Genomic DNA, 15,760 nt, shown 5'->3' with positions numbered 1-15,760 from the left:
CTTTGATCTCTCCTTCTTTCTCTCTCTGTCGAACACTGCAGATAAGGCCAGCTGAAGGGGGCCACGATAAGGCGCAAATGTTTTGCAACCCCTAGCTGATGAGACGATCCTTCTGCATGGGATCCTGTCAAAGGGCCCTTGACCCTGTGCCCCCAAGAGCATGCGGGTTGTTTCTCTTCATCACCTAGTTGGGTGGGCCCCGTGCCATTGATTTGTGTTGGAAAGGCGAGACCAGACATGTGCTTCCAGACGCGGGCCGAAGATGATCGTTGGTGGCAAGGACGCGGTCCGCCACAGCGATATGGTCCGATTACAATGCATATCCTAATCAACAGGTGTCTTGAAGCGCAGCAGGAAAAGACTTCGATGTATCCGTTGCGGGGAGACTAGACAAGTGGTATTGGGGACATAACCCTACACATGGGTTGCAGGCGTGTGGTCCAGGATTGCTGGGATTAAGTGGTCTCGTTTTTAATCTATACATATATGCTTCTTAAGCAATATGCATCCAATCCCTTTAGATAATAATAAACGCTTAAACACTTAGCATTAAAAATAACATAATATTAATAATAATAAGTTTTAAACATAATTCTTTATAACTTATAGCTAAGAAAACAACAATAGCCTTATAATAGCTATGGGAATAAAGCTAAAACAAATCACTTTTCATAGCGTTATAAATTAAAAGCATTAATATAAATAAATTAAGAAATTTAAAAATTAATTATATGGCTAAAATTAAAATAATTTCTTTTTAAAATAAATCCCATAAATACAATTTTAATTAAAAACTTTATTTCTTTTCATTTATATTAATATATATCTTTTCAAGGGATTTTAAAAAAATTATAAAAACAAGCTCTTAAAAAACCCTTATTAAATAAGCTATTATTATAATTAATATTTAACTTTAAAGCTATTAACTTTAATAAAAATTAAAATAAATAATAATTTCCTTAAGAATTATTTACAATTATTTTATAAAGTTATTTTAAAACTTTTTAAAAAAAGCCAATATAATATTTATAATAAAGCAAGTAATATAAAAAAGTATAATTATATTATGTTACTTTAAATTCCTTTTTTATTATTAATAATTAAAAATTAAGGACACAAAAAGAGGGTTTAAGACTTTTTAGCCAAAGAACTATTAATAAATATATTAAGTTATTTGAAACTTTATATAAGAGCTTAAGGAGGAATAATCAAAAAGCTAAGCAGATAGCAGATAGACTAATGAATAGTTAATTTAAAACAAAACACAATATGGCCGAAGCCGCTCGGATTTAAGAGCCAGAAGTTGCAGGTCTGCCGTCTGCAAGCACGTATGCACCCCCATGGATGTGGAGAACTACCGTTGCACGACAAACATTTGATGATGAGAGCGCAGCAGGATACCACGTGGCGCCTATTTCTGAAAGTTGAACACTTCGATTTGACAACATGGGGACTGTGCAGAACTTGGTTGGTTCTGGGTAGCTAGAGAAACATATGTTACTTCCGGGTGTCTTTGGGTTTGGCCTCCTTCCACTCCCTCTCCAAGGCGTTGATACGGTTCATGAAGTCTCGAATTTCAGGGTGGTCGAGTTCGTTCTGCGGCCTCCGCCGAAGCAAATCCAATAACTCCTGTGTCGCGGGCTTACGATCCCAGTACTCCCTGAAGATAAACTTGTGCGAGTGCGCAGTAGCAGGGTCGACCCGCGTCCGATTACCCTTGTGGGGAAGGATAGGAAGTAGACTCCTCGTGTCTCCCGGCGCGGCCAGCAGGTAGTCCACGAGTTCTCCTTATTGGTCGTCGTGAAGCCGGCATACCCGGTCCGTCACATGGTCGCGAGCAGGGTGCAGCCAGATGTTGGGCGGCTTGTTTTCGGCGGGATTCTGACCTCCAACCTCTTCGCCGGTGCCCTGATTCTCCTCATCCGGCCGGTCTCGGGGGTCGCGTGGGTCAGCTCTTCTGTCGAACAACACAATCCCCCCGACTATGCGGTCTTCGGCCCAGTACCCGACAATATCCGCGAGGCCTTCGGGGTAAATCTCAAGATCGACGTAATAAGGGTGGTTGAAGAGGGTTGGCCTCGGTGGCACCGTAACCGCATAATCCTGTGGGTTGACGGCTGGGGATTTAGGCGGGACGATGACACAGTTGGTGACGGTGTCAATCTCATGCTGGCTGTGTGAGCGAAGGTCGTCCTGTTTGAAAAGATCCACGGCGATCTGGTGCAATGCAATGACGACAAGCTCGATCAGACGGGTATGAAAGGCTTTAGAGGCCAAGGGAGCATCTTGGTATGCTTGTACTAGCTTTGGGTCAAAGACGAGGGAGTGCAGATCATATTGCTCAAGACAGGCGCTGGTCTCGTCTTTCACCCCGGGACAGAGGCTTGCGTGCGCCTCGATGGGGTGGTCGTCGCCAAAGATGCCGGGATGGCGCTTGTCCCAGGCAACGTCGGCGACGGGTAAGCCGTCGACGATCTGCGCAAAGGTGTCTATGGCCGGTTCAGAGCCAAGCACGCGTAATAGAGCGCGGTGGAAGATGTTAAGGTGGTCAGTGGTGAGGTTCTCGAGCGTGATGCCATGCAGGTGAGCATAGAGTGCGACGTCGCGGAGCCTTTGAACCATGACATCCATGCTCAAGCCGGTGAATGTGCCGACTGAGTCCATCATGCATAGCAGGAGGGGTTGTCTTGTGGCTGGTTTCTGAATCTGGGGCAAGATGGTACAGTACTACTTACTCATGAGGTGACAAGGGCGAGAGGCAGAACTACAGAAATGGTGGGATGTGCTTACATACTGTAACCACCGCTGTCAGACTGTGCCCCTCTCGAGCATGTTCGAGGGGCACAGCTGTATTGTATGTAATGCTGTTTCAGATGGGGTCCGAATGGGGGCCGGCGACTTCCCAAGCCTTGGCCAGTTTGTGGTATAATTAACAAGGCCGCCTCCATCAGCCGGAATTTTGGCAGGGACCAACATTGACCCAGAAGAGCATCCAGCTCGATTTGCAAACCAAAATGGCACCCTTTCAGATGAAAACTCATTCCTGCCAGTATTGCCAGTGCTTTTGTATCGATCTCAGAAGTCGAAGCGAAGCCAACTCTGTGGATGTGTCATTCTGGAGCCCGTGGGTATCGGACACGCAACTTCGGGACGCCGACCGACACGACTGCCTATTTTGTGCCACGATTCTATCTCAAATCTCGTGGACACCCAGAATGTCCGTGAATCAAGCGAACGGCGAGTATATCATCCACACGTCTCATCAGGCCGAGCTGCGACTCATGACCGAGCAGACACCTTCGGCCTCGCTATTGAAAAGGAAGACTGGCCTGCTGATCCATCAAGACCGGTAAAACTGAGAGAATTGCCAGATACGGTGCTCTTCTCAGAAGGAGTCAAGGTAGCACTCTCTTTTGCTTTTGAAAGTGAACATAACGACCACGTAAACATCTCGGTCCACAAAGACGACAGCCTTCAAGGCCTATCGATCGTGCGGCGAAACCTTCCAATTTTCGCTCGGAAGGGTTTGTGTTTGAGTTGGCTTTTGAAGGACGGGGCTGACCTGATTGCGTAGAGACATCAGCCGCAAAGTATATACGGGCGAGGCCTCCGGAGCGCCATGCAGGCTCAGAGGAGAACCATCTACAATGCAGGATCCAATCTAGGGGGAAGTGCCTGCCGACGCGCTTGATCCGCCTATCCGAGGCCTCGGATGGAGGCATGCAGCTGAAGTTGGTTCTCGTAGAAGAGGAACACAATCACCCTTTCCAATACGCCGCCCTCAGCTACTGCTGGGGTGGGAATCAAGCCCTTACGCTGCGTAAGGCCAATATCGGTGCCCTTTCACACAGCACCCCCATGGATACACTGCCTCCAACGTTAAGGGACGCTGCCAGAGTATGCCGTGGTCTGGCGATCCAGCATATATGGGTTGATGCTCTCTGCATCATTCAGGATGACGACACATCCAAGATGGCCGAAATAGCCAAGATGGGGAGCATATATAAAGGCGCGCTGGTCGCAATCAGTGCATCATCAGCTTCCAATACCAATGCTGGATTTCTCAAAGAGAGAGAACCCCCAGCCGACCCGAGCTGGGTGGTCAGACTGCCGTTTTATGAGGAGGAGGGGGAGGAAAATGAATGCTTCATTGCATTTACGACCGTACATCATCCCCGAGACCCTCTGGACGGCAGAGGTTGGACGCTACAGGAGCACCTCCTTTCCACCCGGCTCCTAGTCTTCAAAGCTCATCAGCTTGAATGGAAGTGTCTGGAGCTAGAAACTGTTGATGGATATCGGCAGGGTACCTTTCCGTTCTTCTCGGTAACGATGCCCCCGGCTCCTCCTCCCGGTAGCTCCCAAAGTTGACTGGAGTGGAGGAGAAATGCGCTTCACACATATGAGAAGATCGCGGGAGATTTCACAGAACGCAAGCTTACTTTCGAAGACGACAGGCCTCTGGCCATGATAGGCATAGCTGAGGAGTTTGCACGGATGCTCGGGGACCAGTATGTTGCCGGTCACTGGGCCTCGGCACTGCCCCTCAGCCTTCTCTGGTCCAAGGGAGATAAACACGTCTTCCAACGTTGTGGGAACTACGAAGGCCCGACCTGGTCCTGGGCCTCATCTGGCAGAGCTATCACCATTGAGCCCTTCCTGGCCCGCACAGACGGTCACCTGTCTGATTGTGCTGTAAAATGCAAGATCGTCGAGATCCGGCCCAAGCCCCTTGTTGAGGATGCACCATATGGCGCCTTTGGACAGGGGACGTCGCTGGTACTGGAAGACAGGCTTCTTCAGAACACCTACCTTGCTCCAGAATACGGTCCCGAGACTGTCAGCATTGAGGGGATAGATCGCCAGTGCTCGATGCGCGGGGTCGTCAGGCTCGATGAAAATGAGGAAGAATTTCACCGCGAGGGACTCAATGGCCGGTGCCCGGCCCTCCTCGAGTTTTGCACAATGTCAGGGCCCGCTACCTGGAACGAAATCCACGGACTTGTCCTGGATCCCGTTCCTGGGAAGGATCTGACGTTCACAAGGAACACCATGTTTCGAATAATGCAAGAATTTGAGCACTTACCAGGAGATGACGAGCGTGACAAGGTCAGCGGGGTAGGGTTGAAAGATGAACTAGAGCGGCGCAATCCGTTCAATGGAGCCGCTGTGGTGAGGGTAGAGCTGCTGTAGGCTCCTCACAGTTGCGGTGGGCTGCACACGGAGCGGTCTGGAAAGGTGTAGATCTCAGCCAGTCACTTCGTCTTTACGATTAAGTTAGACTCGCGTGCGTAGGTCTACTACTGTTCCCTGCATATTGTTTCTATGTTGTATATTGCTCCATTAACTGTCCTCCAGACCACACATGTATGCCGAGCGAGAACACCCCACGCCAAGAAACAAGTGATGCCTCCCTCCCAGCAACAACCCACGTCAAGCACTTTTCAAACTCATTAGAGATAAAGGCAGAGACTCTAACGGACGCTTGGTGTTGTGATATCTGTTCACTGAACTTTGCATCAACCTATCTCCGGCAAGTCAAGCCCGGCGTAGAATCAAATCGGCAGCCTATCCCGATATTAGCACCATCAAATACGCTTTCGAGCAGATAGAGAAGAGAGAATGTCCTACCTTTTCCCCAACAGCATAGGCCAGCGCGCTGGTATGCGACCCAGGCACCATCGGCACAATCGAGTTGTCCGCCACGCTCAGCCTACCCGTCCCATGGACCCTTAGATCCGGCCCGACCACGCCACCCAGCTCCTTGGGCCCCAGCGCCGCCGTGCCGACCTGGTGCGCCACGTCCGGGTTGATGGTCCTGCGCATCCACGCCCGCATCCCGGCGTCGTCGTAGACGCCGGGGCTCGTCTCGCGCGGCTGGAGCGCGGCCACCATGGCCTCGTGGCCCATGTACCAGCGGACGCCCTGGAGCAGCTCGACGTTCAGGTCCAGGTCGACCGGGTTGCTGAAGGCGCGGTAGTCGATTATGGGGTCGGTGTCGAGGCCGTCGTCGTCCGGCGAGATGTGCACCGTGCCGCGCGAGAAGATGTGTTGCAGTATTGCGCCGGCGCTGGTCTGCCCGAAGAAGAGCGACTCGAGCCAGGCTGACTCGAGTGACCGCAGTTGCTGGATCAGTACCTCTTTCTGGATCACATAGCCTGCGACGAGCGTAGGGTCCAGACCAGGGGGGAGATACTCATCAGGGCCCTGGGCTCGGATCTTGCTGACGAGGGCCTCCGTCTGGTTCGAAAAGACAGGGAACGGCAACCACACGCCGCTGTTGACATACGCCGTATATGGGCCCTTCCTCCCATCATCCCACAGCCTCTGCGCCTCCGTCGCAAACGTGCTGTTGCGGGCGAGGTCTGCCTGCGTCGGGAACACGGACACGCCGAAGCTGTGCGCGAAGGAGAAGGACGTGTGGCTCTGGAAGTTGTATCCGACGCCGGGCAGCGCCACGTTGACCGGCACGCCCGCGGCCCGGAGGACCTCCTCGGGCCCGATGCCGCTGCGCTCCAGGAGCTGCGGCGTGTGGAACGTGCCCGCGGAGACGACGACCTCCTTGCGCGCCCTCACGGCCGAGACGGCCTTGGAGGGGCCGCGGGGCTTGTACCGCACGCCGTCGGCGACCCAGGACCCGTCCGTGTCGGAGGGGCCGCCGGTGACTTGGACGACCCGGTGGCCGGGGAGGAGATGGAAGTTGTCTCGTCGCCCGGGGGTGTTGTCGTAGTGGCCCGTCTTGGCGTACGAGCGTCTCTCTGTTGCTGGGTCGATCGAGTTGGGCGCCCAGACGACACCGTATTTGCTGCCGTCGTTCGCCTCTTTGGGCGAGGCGATTCCGGGGATGGTCTTCAAGGCATTGAACATGCGCTCTATTCACAAGTCAGCTCATTACTTCGTGCCATGTGAGCTGTCAATGTAGCTTGCGTTGGATCGGCCATTGAAACGGCCGGTAGCTCGAGTGAACGGGAGGCGTCCCGCCCCTCTGGTATGCCGCGTCCACGTCGTACGTGATGCCAAGCGACTCCTGCATCTCCTGGGTTGGCGGATGAAACGTGACGCTCTTCCTGAACGCCGGCAGGATGTTTTCCCAGCCCCACTCGGCAGCGTAGTCCTCCTTGTAATCGCCGGCGACCAGCACCCAGGAATCGTAGTCTTCGGCAGAGCCGCGATCGAGCAACATCCCATTGATGGTGGAGCTCCCGCCGACTGCACAGCCTGCTCTGATGGTATGTCGTCGGCCGTCTAGACCTACCTGCGGCTCCGTTGTGTCATTGTACCAACGTGTGGCCACGGAGTATTCATCCGGGCGTGCGACTCGCTGGTCTGGTGTCGTGATAGCCACGATGGAGTCAGATGAGTCCAGGTAGCCGTATTCAATAACCAGAACAGTATCTGCAGCGTGGTTAGTGTTCGACAACCCAAGAGTAATGAATGTGTGTACAATTGCCGCTTTCAGTCAAACGATCTGCCACTGTGAGACCTGCTGTGCCGCCTCCTGCAATAATGTAGTCGTACTCATCCAGCAAATCATCCTGCCTCTCGATAATGGTAGCTGATGCAGCATGTGCTGGTAGTCCTGCTACTATCCTTGCGCAACATAGGAGAATTACACCGTAAAAGAGCATGGTTCGCCTGCTTGTGACGTTGTTTTTCACGACAGAATTCATTTACCGGACCAAATTTTGAACTTTAGAGGTCCACTGAGCAAGCAATCGAAACGAACATGCCGATCTCGAGCGGAGAAATGCGGTCGAGATCTCGCTAATAAAGTAATGAAGAGGATAAAGTCCCGGGAAAATGCAATCGACTGGATATCAAAGACAGGTTCCTATTAGTTCTATCGGACTCACCATCAGCTTACATCGCATATGCTGTGCAACTTCACTGACTTTATCCGCGAATATTGATTTTCTTCAAGCTCAACTGGCCCAAGGTGTCCCACGATGTGACGTCTGGGCAATGACGACTGCGGGGCATCTTAATTCCTCCCTAGAATAACAAGCTTCAAGAGTGAACTAATGTGAAGGATGCCACTGGATACGATATTGTGTTTTGGGAACAGTGCCGTGCCATCCCATGCTTGTCCAACCGAGACATCTGGACTTTGTGACATTATACAACGGCGCTCTCCATGGCGTGTACAAGACTTCGTCACCCTCAAGCCACCTTCATTAGACTCTTGATGACTTCGATAGAACCCGGTGTCTCCATCCACGCTTCACGGTTATGCATAACCGCGACAGCTGCCTCCTCTGCTGACCCCGGCGGGTACGCATCGGCTCGCCTCTCCGGCCTGCTGTCTGAGTCAACCAGCGCAGGCCAGAAAGCGCGGTTGTAGATCGCAATGGTGCGGAACAATACCGTGACCTGGTGCTTGACAAGTCGCAGCAGCTCCGCGGTCCTCTCCGTAGACGCGCGGATGATGTCTTTCCTCAAGGCCACGACGCTGCTCACCAGCGAGCTGCCGCGGATCTCGTCGATGATCTCCCGCGGCATGACCCCTTCGAGCGCCCGCGTCGCGTTCAGCATGTGCTGCAGGTCGAGAACGACCCGCACCTTGATGAGCATCACGCAGGCAGCGTGGCCCAGCTGGATCAAGGGGCCCGTCCACATGCCCTCTGGCGACTCAAGAACATCCGCGCCATCGAAACGCAGAGGTGGCTCGTCCTTCTCATCCCAGCGGTAATAGCGAATCCGCTCTCCTTTCGTCGCGCACCACTTGAGGAAGTCGTAGCACTGCTGGTCCCAGCCCAGGCGGAGGTAGAGCGCCGGCGCGACCCAGCGCATGCCCAGGTTGTCGCTCTGGCACAGGTCTAGCATGTGCATCAGGTGGACGAGCGAATCAAGCACGGCGTTGGCGCTCTTGAAGTGCAGGATCATTGTCTCGACGAGGGCGAAGCGGGCGCGGATGTTGTCGCGCGTCTCCTGGATGTCCCAGAAGCGGCCCACCTGTTCCGCGAGGAAGAGAAGGTCGGCCTGCTGCAGGGCTCTCAGCTTGTGCTCCGTGCGGTGCAGAGCCTCGAAGGCCTTCTTCATGGCGTTGCACGCGTGTTTGTGGCTGTTCCGGTGGCTGGCCTGGTGCTCGCGGCCGCAGTAGTAGACGGCACGGCAGCCGCCGCAGCGCTGAAGGCCCTCTTGGGTGTGGCAGACCGGGCATTGCTTTTGCTCGAGGGTGAGTGCCAAACTGGAAGCCATCGTGACTGTGTGTCAAATTATGAGTAGGTGAGGATGCGTTGTAGGCCCAGCCTGGTTCATCCGAAGGAGTGCGTGCAGTGTTCTCTGGGCGAAACTGCCTTTAATCCACCCAGTCTTGATGTATTTCAAGGAAAAGCGTCCGTTTGTCGAAGGAACACATCTGAAAGCGGTGGATGATGGCACGAGCCTTGTCTCAGAACCCGCAGACTCTGACAAACGTCGGCCCGCTCTATCGAATGGGCATGGTCTGGAGCAGCTGGTCTTGTCTTCAGAGATGACGCATCGTAGCGGTCGGCCATGCATGTAACCGATGTCCCTGGCCTTGACAGCCATGCGATTGCACCTGACTCTAGGGCGACATGGCACTGCGGGATCGGAATGGTCCTGGACGGACAGACTTAGCAATGTGATCGATCAGAAAGTTAAGACCCGATGCCCCGAAATCCCCCGGAACAGCATGAGGCAGCTCGAGCATTCTGGTCTGCACTCAATTCAAGACCCCGAGCCGTCACTATGAATTCAAGCCCCTCGGGGCAAGGATTGAAGCGGACGTGTAGCTGGCAACATACAAATTGTAGGTCAAGTACAACAGAGAGTGATAGAAAGAAGTGCCTCCAGGACGGACCTTGAAATGTTATTTTATGACTCCTCACTTACATTGTCCGATGCCATCAACCTTCACGGAATAGTGTTGTAAGAAATGTCACCGCAACTGCAATTGTTGCCATCCAACATTGGGATCAAAGTTGTTGGAATCAGACGCATTACTTGTTGCCTAGTGTGCCTCGATGCAATCAAACCCTATGACTGAATCCATAATAATCTCCAGAGCGAAAAAAGGGAGTGTATCCCTTGTCAAATCCTTCAGCGCGGCTCTCCACTCGCCCATTACTCAACCACGCTTCCTTCTTCACAAAGGCCGCTCACCACGTCCGCTTCGAGTCTCTGGGATCTTCCACTCATGTATAATGTACATAATCCTCATACCAGATCACCGCCAGCTTCCTTTGTGCCAGTCATTATCTCAACGGCCAGAGGCAATCGCAGTGCCGCATCTCCTAGTGAAAGACAGTCGAGCTGAACAGTCGCGCGTCCTTGACATCTCAATCTTCTCGATGGTTGCGATAATCCTCCTGCCTACCCTCTACCTCTCCGTTAGCGACACCTGGTGGACAATCGAGCTGTATGTCGTTGACATCGATGGCGAGTTCCACGGTGGAGGGCTTCTCTGCTCATATTATTGCTGGCCTCGCAGGAGCCGTCGTTGGTTCAGGCTCATGGGGAATGGAGCATCCCACTCCACGACCAAACTCTCGCTGCTGATCGTTCCGGGTGAAGACATTGAGAAGGACACGGCGCCTGATGTCCTCAACGAAATCAACCATCGTAGTGGACCGAGCCCTTGTCCTCTCCCCGGTCCTCCTGGCTCTTCTGGTCTTCGTCTTGGTAGTGGCCCTCGCTCTGTCCGATAGGTTGGAATCCAGCCCAACCGCCGGTTCGCTGGCCGTGAAATCCAGGATCAGGCGGGCCGTAGAGTCCAGAGCCGTAGTCATTAATCGGTCCCGCGACACTGAACGGATTCGGATCGAGTGCCAACGTTCCAAGCTGCTGGTATGCAGGTTGTCCATCGTGGCTAGCGGTACCGTGGCCTCTTCCGGGGCCCGCAAAGGCTTGGGACATGCCGGCAGAGGGAAAGCCTGGATCCGTCTGCTGGGAACGTTCCTCCGTCGACCAGTCGATCGCCTCCTCGCCGAGTCTCGAATCTGTGAAGCCGTCGTCTAGGCTCCCATCATGAGGAGCCTGAAGGTCATGCTGACCCTGGTCTGTGGCCTGTCTCTCGAAAGGCTGCTGGTCCTGGTTGATATTGCTCTCGGAGGCCGAAGAAGGTCCCAGCATCTCAGGCTGACCAGCCTGGTCCTTGGAAGTCTTGATACGCTTCGAAAGCCGCGGGGCCGGGCTTGTGTCTGGACCCGTCTGAATTTGAGGAGATTGGATGGCAGTGCCCTGATCGGACTGCTGCTGGGCCTGGTCCGCAGGGCCTGGGGTGGCAGCCGAAGTGCCGGTCTCGGCCGATTTGGGGCTCATGGTGTGCTTGAAGTCGATGGTGGGATCGTTCTTCTTCATCATGTTGGCAAACTTCTGCTTCTCACCCTTTGCCTCGTTGATTGTCTTGTTCGTCTTCTTGCGATGCAGTTCCGCGTCTGGGTTGATGACAATGCGATCGATCCACTCCTCGGACTCGAAGGCGCTTCGGGCCAGGAGCTTGCTGACCTGCTCGCGTCACCTCGTATTAATAGCCAGTTCTTCTCTGTGGAAGATAGGGATGTTTGGCAAAGTAGTTACGACTTACCCTAAGTGCATCCACGACTGCTTGGAAACGCAGTGTAAAGCTGCCGTATTCGTGGAACTTCCTTCCAGGAAGCGAGAGACGGCCACGCTGGGCCTTGAGCATCGCTCTCTGGAGGCTTAGGTTAGCTGCTGAAATTGGCAGAGATTTGTGCCGGAATTTCTTATTGGAATGTGTACTGACCATAAGCTTTCCAGCGACGAGAATAACCTCGATGGATTTCTTGGACTTGATGAATTTCACGGCAACGCTATCTCCACTGCGGGTAAAGTTCGACCGATTGTTGCCTCCGGGGATGCCTACAACGTCGAGTATGTTGTCCAGGTTCTTCATGGCGTCGAAGAGCTGGCGGCAGTGTGCCACGAAGCCGTCCTGGGTCTGAGGATAGCCAGCAGAGAGATCGGGGCGCTGGTCGTCCAGGTAGAGAAGTTCCATCGCTTCCTCGAACTCCTCGAGGTCCTCCAGGCCTCGGATGTGTCCCTCGAATTGGTCTCCATCATCCTGCAGAAGGGCTTTCAGTTGGGTCAGACGGGCCATGATTCGCGATGTCTTTGAATCGTCAGTGGGGCTAGCTTCTGGGTTCGCGGCTTTGCTGTTGCTCTCGAGGCTGGGGGTAGGCGTTGCGTTGGCCTTCGAGTCGCCCAAATCTTGGCGTCCGTCCTGAGGTTTCGCCTCGAAGGAGTTGGTCTTGGCAGGCGGCTTCGTCTGGGACGGCTTCGTCTGGGACGGCTTCGTCTCGGGCGGCTTCGTCTCGGGCGGCTTGGGGCTGTCGTGAGTGACAGACAAACGAGGAGCTTTCTCGGGACGAGCTTCGTCGTCCATGATGACCTCGTCTTTGCAAGGACGGCTAGGCTTCATTGTCACCAACCTGGACAGATGACTTGTTGTCAGCAAGGTCACTGTGCTTTTCAAAGGGCAATGTTGACTCGGTGTCAGGGGCTTGTTTGGGAGGGGCAATAGTGCCACGGTTGGCCAAGGGAGGTCTTGTTGAGGGCTGAAGAATATGACGACGACGGTTTGCAGTGCGACTGAAGCACGTCGTAAACAACCATCAGTGCGACTCACAGGAGAGAGTTTGTTGAAGTAGCGTTGGGGGCTGGATCACTTAGGAGTGTTCAGCAGAGGGTGGAAGATCCGGGAATAATTACCCGATGATGGTGTCGGAGATTGTGCACTGTTTGTTCAGGTTCACAGTGGAAGAGGTCAGAGGCAGAGTCGTAGCTGGTTGTTGCTGTGGATTCGTACTAAGAGCCTTGTTTGAATGGTAAAGTAGTGAATGGTCCAAGATCAGATTAACCTCCATATAGTGTGAATGCACAAGACTGCACTCCTAGTCACTTTCCTAGCCCTATGGATTTGTGGGCAATGGAACTATCGATTCAATGCAATACTCAGATGCCTTCTCAGCACGTCTTTTTACTCTGGAGGATCGTCAAAAAAGGCTCTTTTTTGTATAAGAATATATAGAGCAAGTAGTCAAATGGCGCTGTACAACCCTTCAAGTCGAGCACCTTGTTCACACACCTATTCCTCTTTCATAGGCCACTAAACTCCTATCCCTTCCCATCACAAGGCCCCGGTTCTCTTCCGGCAGATCGGCCATTGGTGTTGTGCTACCAGTCTTGACAGATCGCTGTTGTCCTGATCATACACCTACTAGACCGATGAATAACAACCGTGATAGGCTAACGCGGCCACTGGATGAACGCTTGTAGTCAGCCTTGTCAAGGGAGCCCGATTGCCAATTCCGCTCAGGGGCCTTGGCCGAAAGCTGAGCCGCTGCCGGGCTGTCCATCGAACTCGGAGCCGGGCTGCAAAGCTTGACCAGAGACGTAGTTCGGGCTTGTGTCAGGACCCGGGCTGACGGTTCGGCTGGTTGCAGCGGAGCGTCCACCATTTCCCATCTCGTTGGCACTGCGCGGGTACGTGGGAGGCTGCCAGAAGTTATAGGGAATTTCAGGGCTAAGCCGGCCGAAAAAGACGTCGTTCATGGTGGACGGCCGGTTCATGACCTGTTGGAAAGCATCTTGGGAGAGTGGCTCCATGTTCTCAAAGTCCTGCATGAAGTTTCCGTCGAGGCTGCCCTCCTAAGACGCCTGCGGAACCTGGTTGTTGAAGGAGTTTGCCTGCTGCATCATGGCGGGCCGGCCGGGTTGGGCTTGGTAGTTGGCCTGCTGCGGCGGAAGCTGGCCGTGATCGTAGACTTGGCCGACAGTGTGCTCCTGCTGGTGCTGGTACTGGTGCTGCTGCTCAATTTGCTGATCACCGATATTGGCCGGATCCATTGCGTCCTGGGCCTGGTGGCCATCTTGGTAGACGATGTGCTGATCGTGGTTGTTGGTCTGGACAACCGGAGGCTGCGCCTGGTCATCGATCTGGCCGGCACCTGAAGGCTGCTGGTTCTGGTCGTGGCCCTGGTCGTCGAGGGCCTGAGGGGTCTCGTTGACTAGAGGGTTGTCGTTATTAACCAGAGTGGCGTCGTCGGCCTGAGGTTGGTCGTTGACCTGGTCGGCCGCGGTCTGGAGCTGGCTATCTTCCTGCTCCTCATCCACAAACTCATCATGGTACCGCTTTGCTCGCTTGGAGGAGCGACGCGAAGAAGTCTTGGCATCGATAGGGTCGGCAGTCTTGAAATCGAAGTTGGGATTGACCTGCTTCAGTCTAGTCGCGTGTGCCAACTTGGCGTTCTTCTCCTCATTGCTCTTCTTGTTGCCTTGCTTCCGCGCCAACTCCGTCTCTGGAGCCGCCGCAATGCGGTCCCTCCATTCATCTGAGAAGAGTGCGTCGGCCACGAGAAAGTCGTCCTTCTAAGAAGCATTGTCCTATATTAGTCTCTTTTTCTCATGTGAAGAAGATGATGTGCCTGAGATTACTCACCTGGAGCGCGTCGTCTACAGCTCTGTATCTTGCGAGGAAGGTTGAGTGCCTCTCGATCTTGAATTTGGGGTCAAGAAGCAGCTCACCCCGCTGTGCAGCGAGAGTCTTCTCCTGGAACTTATTGTTAGTTAATGTCAAGTTTCACTAGGGCCTGGGACTTATATACCAGGAGCTTCCATGCGACGATCTTGAACGTGATCAACTTCCGGGACTTGATGCGATTGAACGCCATCTTGCTGCCGACGCGCTGATCCTGCATCTTCCTGTACACCAAGGAGTCGAAAAAGCCACGAGCCAGAGCCACTCGCTGAGCCTTGTCCGCCGGGAAGTCTCTTGCAAGCTCAGGCGTCGGCTCTAGGTTGACTCGCTTCTCAGCCTCCGCGAATCTGGCGAGGTCCTCGAAGCCCTGAATGTGATCGTCGAAGTTGATTTCGTCTTCCTTCAAAAGGTCCTTGACGAGAGCGATAGTCTCATCCATCGATGGAGCCGCTGGCTGAGCTGGCTGCACCAGCTGTGTCTGCTTTTCCATGGCCGAAGCATGGGCAGATGGGATGGCCTGGTTCACGTAGACGTGGCTCGCAATCGGAGTGGAGTGTGGATGACGCTGGTGCCGGTTTCTGGGGTTAGTGCTGTCGGGAACTCCTGCTGGAGGGGCAGTCGAGACCAAGTAACCCACGTTCTGGACCATTGGATAATTCTGGAAAACAGGATGATTGGGCACATTCGGATGATTCTGAGCGTTTTGTTGGTTGAGGTGGTGGTGTTCAAGTTGATTCTGGACGAAAGGGTGCATGTTGTATGCAGCACTGGCAGTTGTATTAAAGCTGGGAGTATTCTGCAGTTGATGTCCTCCTGGACCGTACTGACCGGTCGGCGTCATGTTGTGAGCGATGGTGGTGTAGTTGTTTCGATTGACAAAGTATCCTCCCGGGCCAAGCGGAGCAGTAAAGGCCATGGAACCACGGTTTGAAGAGATGGGCTTCGAAGTAGGCGTCGCCTCGGGACCAGTCTTGCCGATTTTCTTGCGATCCATCGGATTAAGGCTAAGCAATCAAATCAGTCTTCGGGAGGGGTTATGGATTAACGAGGGGCTCAATTGGGACGAAGCTGAGAGGATTGTGATAGAGCAGTGGAGATGGTGAGGCAGAGAGAATAGTTGACGACGTTGATGGTCACAAGACTCGCGGCTGTGGCAGCAGTATGTAGGGGGATGTTTCGTACAAACGACTTCGAGTCGACTGACAGACGACCAAGGTATGTTTGTGTGTCGTTGGTGCGATCTTGGTGGAGGAGGATTGGGTATTGAGGATGGTGAGGATGTTGGAAATACTCACTGGC

At 53.6% G+C, this 15,760-nt stretch overlaps 6 protein-coding genes across 6 annotated transcripts; 1 reads left to right on the top strand and 5 right to left on the bottom strand.

The window, feature by feature from the left end:
• Positions 1-1,497: 1,497 nt before the first annotated feature.
• INS49_009392 (uncharacterized protein) lies at positions 1,498-2,664 on the bottom strand (the record flags this gene model as incomplete). Its single annotated transcript, XM_043170123.1, has 2 exons — positions 1,498-1,716; positions 1,816-2,664. The coding sequence occupies 2 exons, from the start codon at positions 2,662-2,664 to the stop codon at positions 1,498-1,500; spliced, it is 1,068 nt and encodes a 355-aa protein (XP_043024688.1).
• A 551-nt stretch (positions 2,665-3,215) lies between these two features.
• INS49_009391 (uncharacterized protein) lies at positions 3,216-5,193 on the top strand (the record flags this gene model as incomplete). The annotated part of the gene is made up of 4 exons (XM_043170122.1): positions 3,216-3,349; positions 3,427-3,524; positions 3,575-4,326; positions 4,378-5,193. The coding sequence occupies 4 exons, from the start codon at positions 3,216-3,218 to the stop codon at positions 5,191-5,193; spliced, it is 1,800 nt and encodes a 599-aa protein (XP_043024687.1).
• Positions 5,194-5,538: 345 nt separating this feature from the next.
• INS49_009390 (uncharacterized protein) lies at positions 5,539-7,275 on the bottom strand (the record flags this gene model as incomplete). The annotated part of the gene is made up of 4 exons (XM_043170121.1): positions 5,539-5,568; positions 5,632-6,849; positions 6,968-7,199; positions 7,256-7,275. 4 exons carry the CDS (start codon positions 7,273-7,275, stop codon positions 5,539-5,541), a joined length of 1,500 nt encoding a protein of 499 aa, XP_043024686.1.
• Positions 7,276-8,160: 885 nt separating this feature from the next.
• INS49_009389 (uncharacterized protein) lies at positions 8,161-9,198 on the bottom strand (the record flags this gene model as incomplete). The annotated part of the gene is made up of 1 exon (XM_043170120.1): positions 8,161-9,198. One exon carries the CDS (start codon positions 9,196-9,198, stop codon positions 8,161-8,163), a length of 1,038 nt encoding a protein of 345 aa, XP_043024685.1.
• Positions 9,199-10,575: 1,377 nt separating this feature from the next.
• Positions 10,576-12,367, bottom strand: INS49_009388 (uncharacterized protein; the record flags this gene model as incomplete). The annotated part of the gene is made up of 3 exons (XM_043170119.1): positions 10,576-11,469; positions 11,549-11,656; positions 11,729-12,367. 3 exons carry the CDS (start codon positions 12,365-12,367, stop codon positions 10,576-10,578), a joined length of 1,641 nt encoding a protein of 546 aa, XP_043024684.1.
• A 929-nt stretch (positions 12,368-13,296) lies between these two features.
• On the bottom strand, positions 13,297-15,455 carry INS49_009387 (uncharacterized protein; the record flags this gene model as incomplete). Its single annotated transcript, XM_043170118.1, has 5 exons — positions 13,297-13,602; positions 13,651-14,352; positions 14,423-14,533; positions 14,589-15,039; positions 15,286-15,455. The coding sequence occupies 5 exons, from the start codon at positions 15,453-15,455 to the stop codon at positions 13,297-13,299; spliced, it is 1,740 nt and encodes a 579-aa protein (XP_043024683.1).
• Positions 15,456-15,760: the final 305 nt, after the last annotated feature.

The sequence above is a fragment of the Diaporthe citri genome (genome assembly GCF_014595645.1).
Source record: "Diaporthe citri strain NFHF-8-4 chromosome Unknown scaffold_4, whole genome shotgun sequence".
Classification (NCBI taxonomy): Eukaryota; Fungi; Ascomycota; class Sordariomycetes; order Diaporthales; family Diaporthaceae; genus Diaporthe; species Diaporthe citri.
The sequence above is the reverse complement of the archived record's forward strand: the minus strand, read 5'-3'. Positions and strand labels throughout refer to the sequence as shown.